Source organism: Trichomonas vaginalis, chromosome III (genome assembly GCF_026262505.1).
Source record: "Trichomonas vaginalis G3 chromosome III, whole genome shotgun sequence".
NCBI classification, from domain to species: Eukaryota; Parabasalia; order Trichomonadida; family Trichomonadidae; genus Trichomonas; species Trichomonas vaginalis.
Window position 1 is genome coordinate 13,561,549 of NC_067205.1, and position 13,296 is coordinate 13,574,844.

Here is a 13,296-nt window from a genome sequence, read left to right on the forward strand (position 1 = left end):
AATATAGATATTAAAGAGACTTTTTATATAATATTCATAAAGATTTTCCAAAAATATGATACCGCAAAATTAAAAAAGTGACGTCTTGAGTGGAGTCAAAGGTCGAAATTGCTAGCTAAATGTTTTTTTAGCGAAATTGCGTATTGTACGTTTTTTTCGCAAAACGAAACCCTTAATAAACTATACCAATTTCACCATACCTCAAGCCCTGTAGTTCAATTTCATTGGGTTCGGACATGAGATAGAGAATCATATTTTTTAACCTCATTTTATGATTTATGAATATAAATGTTCAATTTGATATAACATCATAAAAGGTTGATTAGAATAAGAGATTCGTTAATAAAAATAAATAATTCAATTAAAAAATTAACAAAATGTAAGAAATCTTTGATCATTTGATAGCAACCATCCACATGTGCTAACTACATTGGGTTATAAGATATTATTAAACTGTTTTGACAAAATTCCCGAACAAAAAAACTTTCTCAATATAAAAATCATTAATATAACATCTGACTAAATATGATTTTCCAGTTTTGAAATAAAACAAAGATTATGGGAAAGATATTAAAAATTATTTAGAATTTGATCACAAATAGCGAAAAGTAACCACAATTAACTTTCCCAATGAATGTACCCAGCAGGGGGCAATTTTATCATTTGATGACCCAAGCTCTTGCATCTTATAATTTAATCTAATTCAAAAGTAATGTTCGAAGACTTTTTTTAACAAGAAAAGTTTTAGCACATATAAAATAGAAAATTATGAAGATTTCAATAATCAAAGTTAAAAAATGAATTTAAATTGAATAATTTTTTTTATTAAAAATAAAACATACAAATACAAATATATAGATAAATATTATATATTACCTGATATCATGTTGAGGGCGAATGATTCGTTCTCTTCTTGTTTGTTTGGATGTCTAACGAAATAAGTCTTTCTGTTTCCTTTTCCTTTCAAATAAACTTCGCCTCTTTCTTCGATAATGAAATCAGATGATTCAATCAAATTTTTGGTTTCTTCAGATATCTGGACATTTCCAGGGATATCTGTTGATTGTAATCTTGCTGCAACATTGATAGGATCTCCAATGATATCGAATGTAGGTTTATCAGTTCCCAAGACACCTCCAATCAATGGACCTCCTGAGTTAACACCAACTCTTACTTCCAAAGAAGACTCGAGATTTGTGTTGATATCTGTCATCGATTTGATGCATTGCAAACAGCAATTTACTGCTTCTGTTGCATGATCTTTCGCTGTCTTCTCATCAGCATTATTGAACAAACCAGCAGCTGCCATGTAAACATCACCAATCAATTTGATTTTTGTGATTGATTGATATTTTGACACATTTTTGTCAAATGTGGCAAAAACTAATGACAAATTTTGCATAATTTCTGACGGACTTAAAGTAGCGGAGTAATTAGAGAATTTAACAATATCGATGAAGAATATTGTAGCTATTGGGATAGAGAATGAAATATCTTTCTCACCTCTATTGAGTCTTACAACTATATCCTTTGGCAAAATTTGATACAACAGTTTTTCTGACTTTGCTTTCGCTTGTTCAGCATCATTTCTCTTTTTGATTTCTTCTGTTTCATTTGTGAGAATGAAAACAATTGAGTTGATTTCTGTGTCATTTTCATTATCTTTCATTCCTATCATAGTCACAGAGAAAGGAACAGTCTTTCCATTATCATTTATCATTTCAATGTGATCTTGCCAAACTAAAGATCCTTGTCCATTCATCATCAAATCAAGCTGTGACAAAATCTTTTGTTGGCTTTGTATTGAAACGAAATTGATGATTTCTTGACCAAGCATTTGATCAGGAGTTAATCCAATGTTTTCTGTAATACTTGGATTAATTATTTCAACAACAGCATTTTGGTTTGTGATGATAATTCCTTCAGATGCTCCATAAACAATTGATTTTGAAATTGGCATTTCTTCGGAATTATTTGGAGCTGTTTTTCTGAAGAAACTAAGTATTTCATGTCTTGAAGCAACAATATGAGGAGGTAAATGTTGGAACAAAATGAGAACAAACTTAAAGTTCTCAATCATACTTGTCTTATATGTAAATGCCATTAAAAAGTTGACAACAGATAAAATCAAACCAAAAATCAAATACAAAGTCATTTTTGAAATACCATTTTCGTATTCATTGTTCATTAAATTATAAATTTTCTGTTGAACATTAACAACATTTGGATACAAATGAAACTCAAGCATATGTACAAGATTTGCTGAGTATTCATTATCAAATGTTCCATTGTATTCTTCTGGTTTATTAACAATATCATCAACAATGTTTTTGAACATTGAAATTTGTTGAATCAAATTTGAGCAGCAATACATATCATGAACAGACTTTGGATCATATCCTAACTCACAAACAGACTCTGTTTCAAGAGAATCTAAATCACTATCGAATCCAATTGATGCTTTGTAATCATCATCACCATTAATTAATTTATCATTTACATATTGTAAACCATCAATTAATAACTTAATTCTTTGCAACAAAACATTTGTATCTGGTGTAGTATGATTCAAATCCTGCATTAAAACAAAATTAATAGCATTATTACCTAACTCAGAAACAATTTCCATTTGGATGTTTGCTAAATATAACCATTCATCCATGTTTCTCAAATTTTTGGTGACTTTTCTTGATGTCAACAAAATAAAAGCGAATAATATCAAAACAACAAAAACAACAACAAAATAAAGGAATGTCATTATATCTCTTTTATAAGAGATAACTTCTTTCGCAACTGCAGGAGAATCATTTGAAGAATTCTCGAAATTTCCTATTGTCAAAGGTTGTTTTGCATCTTCTTTTTCTTTTGGAGATAAACTAAGAAGCATATTAAAAGCATTTGTTACTAAATTTCTGTAACTAAATACTAAATAAACTAAAGGAACAATAGAAAAGAAAGTTATTAATACTAATCCACCTCCTAAAAATCTATTGTAATACTTATAATAATCTTTTGATCTAAAACTTGAATAGTTCTTAAAATGTTCTAAAACGTGAATGGAATAATCTAAGATATCAAATGTATTAGCTGTTAATTGGCAATAATCATTTTCATCAAATATGTTTTCGCTGATCAAATTTTGGTTGTAATTTCCTGCTAAATAATTTTCTTCATAAGAATAGAAAACAATTTTATCTGTTAATGATGCAGGAACAACATTATCAACTTTAGAATCAACACATTCCGTTATATTCATCTGAGCAAATAATAATTCTGGTGCTAACTCATAGTTCCTAAATTTGCCTGTATATGTCGACAAAGAATCCAAAATTGTTCTCAATGTTTTTGACACTTTTCTTAATGATTCATAAAATTGGAAAACATAAGAAGAATCTGTTGATAACAAAGGTTTCGTTGTATATTTATCAGCAGATATATTACCTAATGCTTCATTACTTTCATTGTATCTTTTAGTATAATCCAAGTATTTTCTAAGTATGAAATATTGAGCGTAATTTGAATAGAAAACAATTGTTCCAACATTTTCAACATCATTGTGATTTTGTTTTCTCCATTTTTGCAATTTTTCACAAACAATAAAAGTTCCTACGAAAACACCAATCTCTATAATGAAAAACAAACAAGAGAAGATCATTACGTACCTTGCATGTGGAGGTTCTAAATCTTGTATTGAGTTATGGAAAGCTAATCTTAATTTCGAGTCTTTAATCATTTTCTTTCCGAAAAATTCTTCATTTTCTGCATCAACTTCTCCATCAAATGTTTCTTTACTTGAATCATGATTAGAAACTGTGAAATCATTTGTTTGATCTGTTTTCTTGACTCTTGATCCTTTAGTATCATATATTTCATCCTTCAAATATCTTGGGAATTTCTGTGCTAATGATCTAAAACTTACATCAACATTAAAATTGTTTCCATCAACAATTGCATCAGCTTTCATTGCGTAATAAATAGAACTATTAAAATCACAGAGACATTCAGCAAGGAAATTCGCATATTCATTGGCAATCTTGACATTATTTGGATTGTTTATCAAAACAGTATTTGAAAGGTTTACAAGGAAACTGGTCGGACAATTAGATTTATCCCAAAATTGTTGATAACCGTATTTGCAAGAATTATTCATCATATGTAATTTGTTTGATAATTCTAATGTGTCTTTTGAGTTTGAAACTAATCTTCTTGTCTTGATTTCACTGATCTGATATATCAAGAATCTATTGATAAATGACAATTTCTTTTTCGTCATCAGTTTCTTGTATAAAATATTCATTTTGTGGGATTCGCATGGAAAATATGTCAAAATTTGGAGACACAAACTTAATGATTTTTCATCTTTTGTATGAGAAATTATATAGTCTGTTAAATGTCCATCATAAAATAAAGGACAATATTCAGCTAATCCGACAACAATGTATTTCATGACTGTCAAAGAATTCTTACAAACTCCAATTTCATCGAAATAATCGTCATAATTTGTAATTCCATCTTGTTTTTGCAAATTTTGTTTTGTTTTATCGATGAGTTTCAAGAAAATTCGTTTGCAAACAACAGAAGAAACAACTAAAGTAACTAAGAATATGTAAACTGTTGGATAATAAGGAATTGATGGTTTGAAATATTGAATCATCAAGTAAATATCGAGAGCAGTTGTTACAACACCAAATGTAAAACTTGTTGGGTTTCTAAATAATGTATAGAATGGCATATATAAGTTTCTGTAACAATTCATGAATGCAACAAATAAATGAACAAATAACATGACAACATAGAACCAAGAATCAAAGAATTTGAAGAGAGCTGTAAGTATTACGCATACTGTTGTTGTTACAAAGAAAACAAGAACTGTTGGTGGATCATAAACTTGAAATGTTAAATTTGTTAGTACAACTGATCGAGATTTAAGTAAGATACCTATGATGAACATACCTAGTATGATGATGTATGAGAGTAATCCTATGCAGAGACCTCCAACAAGGAGTTTGTCCGATTTTTCATGCAATGCCGCAATGGAATGTGCAACAACGAAGGCAGATGGGACAAGAAAGATAGGTGTGAGGACTTCTAGTATGATTGCTGTGAGATTAAGCATGAAATGAGGAACGACATAGTATCTTTTGCTATAAAAAATAACAAATCTTAGCCATACAATGGAAAATAGAGCAATTGCTAGGGAAAGATATGCTATAGTTCTGTGAGGTCCCGAAAAATCTACCGGATTTTGAAAACAAAAGATTTTTGAAATTGTGATATATGTGTTCCTCCATTTTCCCGTGCAATTTGCAAATGGAGGTGCATATATCCAAAATTCTATTGACAAAATCTGAAATGATAGAAAGATTGATGCTAAGCTTGAAAACCACTCTGGAAATTTGATACTGTACATAATTTGGTCATAGAGTGGAAAGATTTCGTCAATAAACTGAGCTCTAGAGTTGATAAATGCATCCCTTGTTTTCTTATCAATTGTGGTAGATGTTTTTGATGAGGCATTGTTCTTAGAGCTCATTTTAGATAACTTTAAATTGAAAGGTTTATTATAAAAAAATTGAATGTGATCGTAAATTAAGGAAATACGTTAAATATGAAAATAATAGTAGTACAATGTACATCAATTTTTGAACAAAATTGATTTTAACAAAATTTCAACCTGTGAAATTTTTACAAAATACGGGGAAGTTTTGAAATAATATCTCAAATTGATTTCATATATTTTTAATCATACAATCAGTAAGAATTATGAAAGTAAGATTAATTCGATTGGCCGGAATTTCAACAAATTTGATAAGAAATATCATCGAAATTTGAGAGTACAGTCTGGCTTCATGATAATTTTGTATATTTTCTATGCTTGTTATAAAAGAGAACATATGAAAAATCAAATTAAATTGGATAGAATGAGTTCAAATTTTTGCTATGAAAAAAATAACCCAAAAAACGAATTGGTATAACTCATTGAATAATATAAGATTATGGTTAATTTTTTTTTAATTTTTCGAAATTTCTAAGATCTTTCAAAATGATCGGGACATCTGAAATTTTTTCAGTTGGTTTTCCGCAAATGTGATATTTATGATGTATATATATTAATGCGCAATTATCATTTTAATTGTATTAAAATTTAACATTTGAGGATTATTTTGTATTTCTCATAATTTAAACATATTTTTGATCCAATTATATAAAATTTTCGAAAAACAAAGGAGTAGGTGCCAAAAGTGCTTACTCTTAAACAACCGTCGGATTTCCGGGTGAAATCGTGACACACTTTCGTCTTTCGTAGGCAGTGGTGGTTGTTACAAAAGGTAACTTCGAATGTAGCGTGAAATCTGCAAAAAAAATTCTGAAATTTGAATGGAGAACACAAAAATTGAATAGTTTACGTCAATAAAAAAGAGAAAAATGAAGCCAATGTGTCTCGAACCTAGGACTTAGAGCAGCAATCCCACTGTTTATCACATTACACTACACGCATCTCTCACCTCAGTGAATGAGATCAACTATATGATAACTTTTTCCCCATTATATTCTTGTGGAAAAGTGACAAATAGCAACTTTGACCCTCTCTCAAAAACAAAGCCAACCAAAATTTTAAAATTTAATTTGATTGTATGGAAATAAAAATATTATTCGTGGTAGCATAAGTTGCATAGAAACACTTAAATGTTGATAGTGCGAATGGATCGGTAAAATGTCTATCGATTTCATTTAGTAATTATCGAAATGTTTCCTTCTAGAAATCAGGCACTGTCTCTATCAAAACTGATTAACATAGTCTAGAGTTTGATTATTCGAATTTTTATTATTTTTATCACTTATTTTTTAATATTCATTTTTAATAGAAGCAAATAATATACACATTATATAACACTTGTAATCTTGTATAAACTTGTTGTTACATTATAACACTTGAAATAATATGAAAAATTACTTTCAAACGGTAATTCAGACATCAATATGCAAATTTTATATTGTTCTCAAAAGATTATGACTAATTGCTGTTAATTTTTTCGTCATTAGATATAATGTTTGCAAGAATTTCATGAAATTTTATTTTATTTTCATGTAAATATCCTTAACTCTGTATAAAAAGTTTATTACACACTTGACATCTATGAATTAATGCTTTTATTTCATAATATATTAAAACAAAAATTTATCTTCTTCTTAAAATAAGATGTCCTAAACCTATGTTCTCTTTGCATTTTGGTGGTTTTTTCATTTGGAAATGACACGAAAAATCAAGATTTTCAATTGGATATTCTTCACATTTCAAATCAGAATTTTCATCACGGTTAAAAACATTATCACTTAATCCCCATGATTCAATTATTCTAATTTCTTCTTTTGTGGTAAAACATGATTCAGAATCTGTATCTATTGTAGCTCTCTGAATTGTAAGTGTATTAGAAAATGACTTAGAATTATAAAAATTATAGATACCATCATAAAAATACAAGTTATTCAAACAAATGAAATTACAAAAATAAAAAGTTGAATCAAACCCTTCAAAACTTAAGTCTCCATTAATTAATATCATATGAGAGTGTTGAGTATCTATATTTGTGCCTTGAAACCAAAAATTTTCAGTTTCGTTATTAAAAACAAAAAGTTGGTCTGTTGATATTGTTTCGCTTTGTCCAAAATGAATTGAGCGATAGTTTACATCTCCTTTCCTGGAATTCAATGTAATATTACAAGTTTGAATTAATATTTGGCCAAAGAGGGTTATAATTGACTCAGATGCATCACATTTATGAAGGGATCGAATGGACCTTTTTTTATGAAAGTGTAGATATTTTTTGGCTTGTCCTTGAAAAAACCATACCAAGATTGATGAAATCTATGGTGATTAGCAGAGATATGATTATGAACAACTTGTACTATTGCAACGCTATAGGATAAAAAATTCAAACTGATTTAGATTTGTCAGAAATCGTCAAATCAGATAAATCCGAAATTATTTACAAGACTTTGAAGCAAATGATTGGGTAGTTTAAAACACAGATTGGGACATGTATTTAGCGGATTTCTTCTGTACTAGCCATAACAAGACAAATTTATCCCATAAGTTACACAGCTATGGCATGAACTGTGTTAATTCCCAGAATACTGAAACTACATGAAACTAAAATAAATTGAAATATGAAACTAAAATAAATTGAATTTTTTGTTACTTTTTATTCAGTTTTGAATTAAACTCCTTTTTTATCGTAAAGTCTCTTATTCAATTTTTTGATTGAGATTCACTCAATATTGAGGAAGAAAAACGATAAGGAGACTTTAAGTAGGAAAATGGGTTTATTTATATAATTAAACAGCCATAACGTATTTAATTATTCGATGCTTCAGTCTCTTAGATTTGTTAATTTAGTGTGATTTTCATCTCCATTCAGTAAGGTATCAGTTTTTACAATTGAATTTCACTATTTGAAAAAGCATCAGAGTATTGATTCAATTGATTATAGTGATTTATATCACACTTATCATCTTCGTCTTAATATTAATATTGCCAATTTATCACTTTCCTTACATTTTGGTGGTTGTTTCATTTTGAACTTACAAGAAAAGTCGTCACCTTCAAATGGATTTCCACTATAATTGAAATCTGGATTGGTGGTATTTATTGTTTCATCACCTAGAATAAATACAGACTCCTCACCAGTAGTCATTGAATTAGTATTAAATGATGTTTCCGAATCAATAAAAATTCTAGTATTACTCTCAATAATTAAATTATTGACGCTAACGTATGAACTAGTGAATGTATAATGAATCTACAAAAATCAAAATATTGATTAAGCGTTTGAAAACTGAAACTCCCGTTAAATAATATCATATTATTGTGATTAGTGTTGACAGATGTGTCTATAAACCAAAAATCGTTTACTGTGTTGTTATGTAAAACAATAAGTTGATTTGTTGAAGTATGTTTACCTTTGCAAAATGCCAATGAGCAATTGTGAGTGGTATCTGACGCTGAATTCAACGTAATATTACAAGTTTGAATTAATATTTGGCCAAAGAGTGTTATAATCGAGTCTGTATAATAACATTTATGAATGGATCCCGATTTGATGATGTTTCGTTTGCTAGTTTGAGTATATGAGTGACAATGTTTTGTATTAAAGTGGTTTGTGGAATAAATGTAATTTTGGATGATATCGCCGTTAGATGTGATAGATATTGATGATGGATTTGATGAATCGCTGTTGTGAATGAATTGACAATACTCAATAAGAGTGTTAAATTCTGAGTCTGGAACATTGATTAAAATAGGGACTTGTTCGAAGTTTCTAAATGTAGAATATTTGATATAATTATTACTTTCTGTGCTAAACGGACTTTTTTTTGCAAAGATGTAAAACTTATAATCTTTATCTTTAAAAAATTCTCCCCAAGAATGATGTAAATGAGTGCTTGATTCCTGTGTAGAAGGGTTAGTAATCCAACATAAAAAATTAATTACAGTTGGGATGAGCATTCATTCAAAGAAAAAATGTAGCAAAATTTGACACTTTACAAAGAAAAAAAATATAATTTATTCTTTTTTACATAATACAAGTTAAAATGTATATGTCGCATTTTGGTGCATAAATATAAAGCTGAAATTTATTTTCTCTCGTTGAATTTGTTTTTTTTTCCTAAGGTGATTTTGACGAGTTAGTATCACCAACATTCTACCTTATATGCCTCATACTTACATATTGAGTTTCAAATCAAGACGCATGTTGGATTTTTGTTGGACTACCTTTAAATTTATAAGATTTTCATGATACAATCAAAGTTTATAACATGAATACTTAATTCCTTAATTTATGCTCATAAATCTTAAAATTTTGTTGGAAAATTGATGAAATAAATTATTTTCATTGAAATAATCAATTATCTCCTTCTAATAATAAGTTTTGATGAATCGTTATTATTTGGGCAAATGCATTTCTTTATTGCTGCTTTGCAATAATAATTATTATCGAATATAACTTCATTTATATCTTGTGGACCCGAATCTGTTGAAATATCTATCCTTTCATTGGAATCAATAATGATTTTTTCTTTCGTGTTTAAAGTCGTACTTTGAATAGTAATGTATCCATCAGTTGTAGGAATTTCAAAAGAATTAGCCTCTATGAAAGAATTTAGCATTGTTAAGTTTGAATCTACATATATGTTAACATCGTTTTTGACTTGAGCGAAGATTTCCTGTAGAAAACAGCTTTCAGTATTGATAAATAGCGATCCACCTTTAATTATAATAATCTGATCTCAAGCAGTGGAGAATCTGCAACCAAAAGTAGCTTTAAAGAATTTTCATCAATTAATTTTATATCCTTTAAAGTTGTATTAAATCTAGATTGTAAATGCATTTGATATGATTCATAATTGCAATGCGTGATATTAATCGATTCAATGTTATTAATAGAAGTGCATAAATGCAGTTTATATTGTTTGTATTGGTATTTGAATGATAAATAGTTGGATCTAGATGGTCAGTAGAACATATTCGATTTTGAATGATTTTTCCTAGCGTTTTAATAAATATGCATGATAGTTGTGATGGATCACTATTATTTCGAAAATGACAATCTTCAATTAAAGTATGAATAGGAGGAAATTCTGAATTTTGGCTATTTATGTATATTGAAACATTTTGCATGTTTGCAAATGTTGAACACTTGATGAACGTGTTGGTATTTTAGCGAAGGGTCCTTTTTGCACGAATACGTACAAATTTCTTGGTTCGTCTTTAAAAAAACCATACCAAGATTGATGAATATGATGGTTTATGTAAGGGTGATCATTTATTGTACGAATAATGGATACCCAAAATCTAAAAAGATTCAAAGTTAATGAAAAATATCGGCTTTTTTTGCCATTGTGAAGATAACCTTTTTCAATTTCTTCGTTATCTAAAAGTATTGCTTATTACAAGGATGTCGATTTGTCCACTTTAGGGTTTATTTCCTCCTCCAAATTGTAATACTTCTAAATTTTTGTCCCCTATATTTGGAAAATTAGAGTCTCAAAAATTCGGGCGGTTCTAAAATGTCCCCAAATGGCATTCTTACTTATTATGAGTATTCAGAATTCATGTATATGAATAAAGAATTTGATCAATTAATCTTATATAACTTGAAAGCTATTGTCCAAGGATACTATAGTTGAGTTTTAACTAAACTTTAAATATTTGCAACGATCAGATAATAACTAATAAATGATCATTTAATCTGATATTTATTAGTCTAAGAGCCTTATTATTTATAGTAATACTTTAAGAATAAAATATTACATTTTGGTGATTATACAATCACGTTTCAATAAATAGGAATTATTCATTTTGTATGCATAATCAAAATATTATAACTATTTTAATATAATACAAATGGTTACATTACATTTGCAATACAGAGATCTAAAATATTTTCTCTTTTCTTCGGTTTTACAAGGGAATGAGAAATTGACCCTGTTTCAAAAAGATATTTATATATATATGAAAAATATTTAATGATTTCATGATTAAATAATGTGTATATAGAATGCAATTATATTGATTGACTTATTTTCAAGTCTGATCAGATTTGTTAATCAATTATTAAATAACATCAAATTTAAAGTTTTTTGAATCGAAACACTTTATAAATAGCATATGCTAGTATTTGTTTTGTGTTTGATTTTTTGATTCTAACTACTTTGACGAAAAGAAAAATTAATTAAAAATAGTTGCAAAAATTAATATGATTTTCGTAATGCTTAGTAATATTGGTACTTGTTGGACATTTCAATTTAACGAAAAATATGGTTGCTATTGAATATTCAGATTGAAAGGCATTTAAATGAATAATTGATGAATTTTGGAGCTTAACATATTTACAAAGGGGACCAACTGTGCAGTTAATTTTATTGAGAAAAACCGTTATCTCACAATTATATTTCGTTTCCCAAATCTGGGAAAGTTTTATATTTTATAGATGTATGCTAAACTTGTATTTCAATTTATTAATAAAAGTATGATAATTCAAAACTGCCATTGAATGAAAAACATAATGCAAATTTCAATTTTCCTTTCAAAATTTGAATAGTTATTGTTAAATTCTTATGTTTAATTGACTATCGATCATCAATGCTAATCATTTTTAATGTTGTAAAATTCAATTACAAATTTCATTAACTTTTGAAGTTAGATTGTTCTAGTAATATAGAAACAAATATCACCGATATAATATTTCATTTTCGCCTAAAAAAGCTTATCTCAAATTTTTGATGAGTTCATTTTTTTGAAAACTGTGGTTTAAAATGCATTCAAATCTTTAACTGGGTTGCTAGTTTATACTTCTCGTATAGATAATGTAACGGAGACGTTTCGTAATTTGTTTCGTATTAGATAATACTCTCAAAAATTGTGATATTTTTCTGAGCTGCATTAAATCGATGTATTTTTATTTCCTTACTTGATAAATAATAATTTCATTTAACAATAATTTTTCTTTTGAATAATCAAATCTGAACTATTCTCAAAATTTGAAAATCATAGGATAATAATACCTTTTGCAGCTGCGTTCAGCCCTAAAACATCATTTAAATAATTAATTATTTTCCTTTGAAATTCAATTTACTCAATATTTTGATGTTAAATTCCTTAAAAATTGAATCAAATTAGTCAATTCACTTCTCATGGAAGATGCTCTGACATCTACATCAGTAACTTATACCGACTTTGCTTCTTCCTCAATCTCCAAGTATGCAGATCTTATTGACATTCCAATCACTACACGTGTTATCGATTATTTGATATCTCTCTTCAATTACTTTGATATATATGCCCCAAGAATACCATTAATTTACTCCGTTGTTACATGCATTCGATTCTTCCAACTAATTGGAGGTGCCTTCTTCTCTGCCAACACGGATTCTTTCCTTCCAGGTACATTCGCATACAAGGTAATGTCAATCATTACTGTATTGTTCCATATTGTCCCGTTACAGTACAGATTAGGAAAGGCTGCCATCATTTTATACTCGATTAACTCGGTACTGATTGTATTTGTTGTTCACTTACTTGTTACAGCATATTCTTATAAAAAGACGAGCAAAGTTCCAAAGATATCTTGCATTATTTTGTCAATTTTTAATGCAGTTGGTCCATACACGTTAATCCCGATTGTTGCTCAATACTCAGGCCAAACATTATCCGCTATCATACAAGGAACCGTTAAACCTAATCTTAAAGATCTTTTGGCCTTAGTGATTTCGTTTATTAACATCTTTCTCTTT

General features: G+C 28.3%; 1 protein-coding gene across 1 annotated transcript; it reads right to left on the reverse strand.

Annotated features, from left to right (window-relative positions):
• Window positions 1-817: 817 nt before the first annotated feature.
• Window positions 818-5,538, reverse strand: TVAGG3_0696170 (guanylate cyclase protein; the record flags this gene model as incomplete). Its single annotated transcript, XM_001305029.1, has 1 exon — window positions 866-5,116. The coding sequence occupies one exon, from the start codon at window positions 5,114-5,116 to the stop codon at window positions 866-868; it is 4,251 nt and encodes a 1,416-aa protein (XP_001305030.1).
• Between the last annotated feature and the right edge of the window lie 7,758 nt (window positions 5,539-13,296).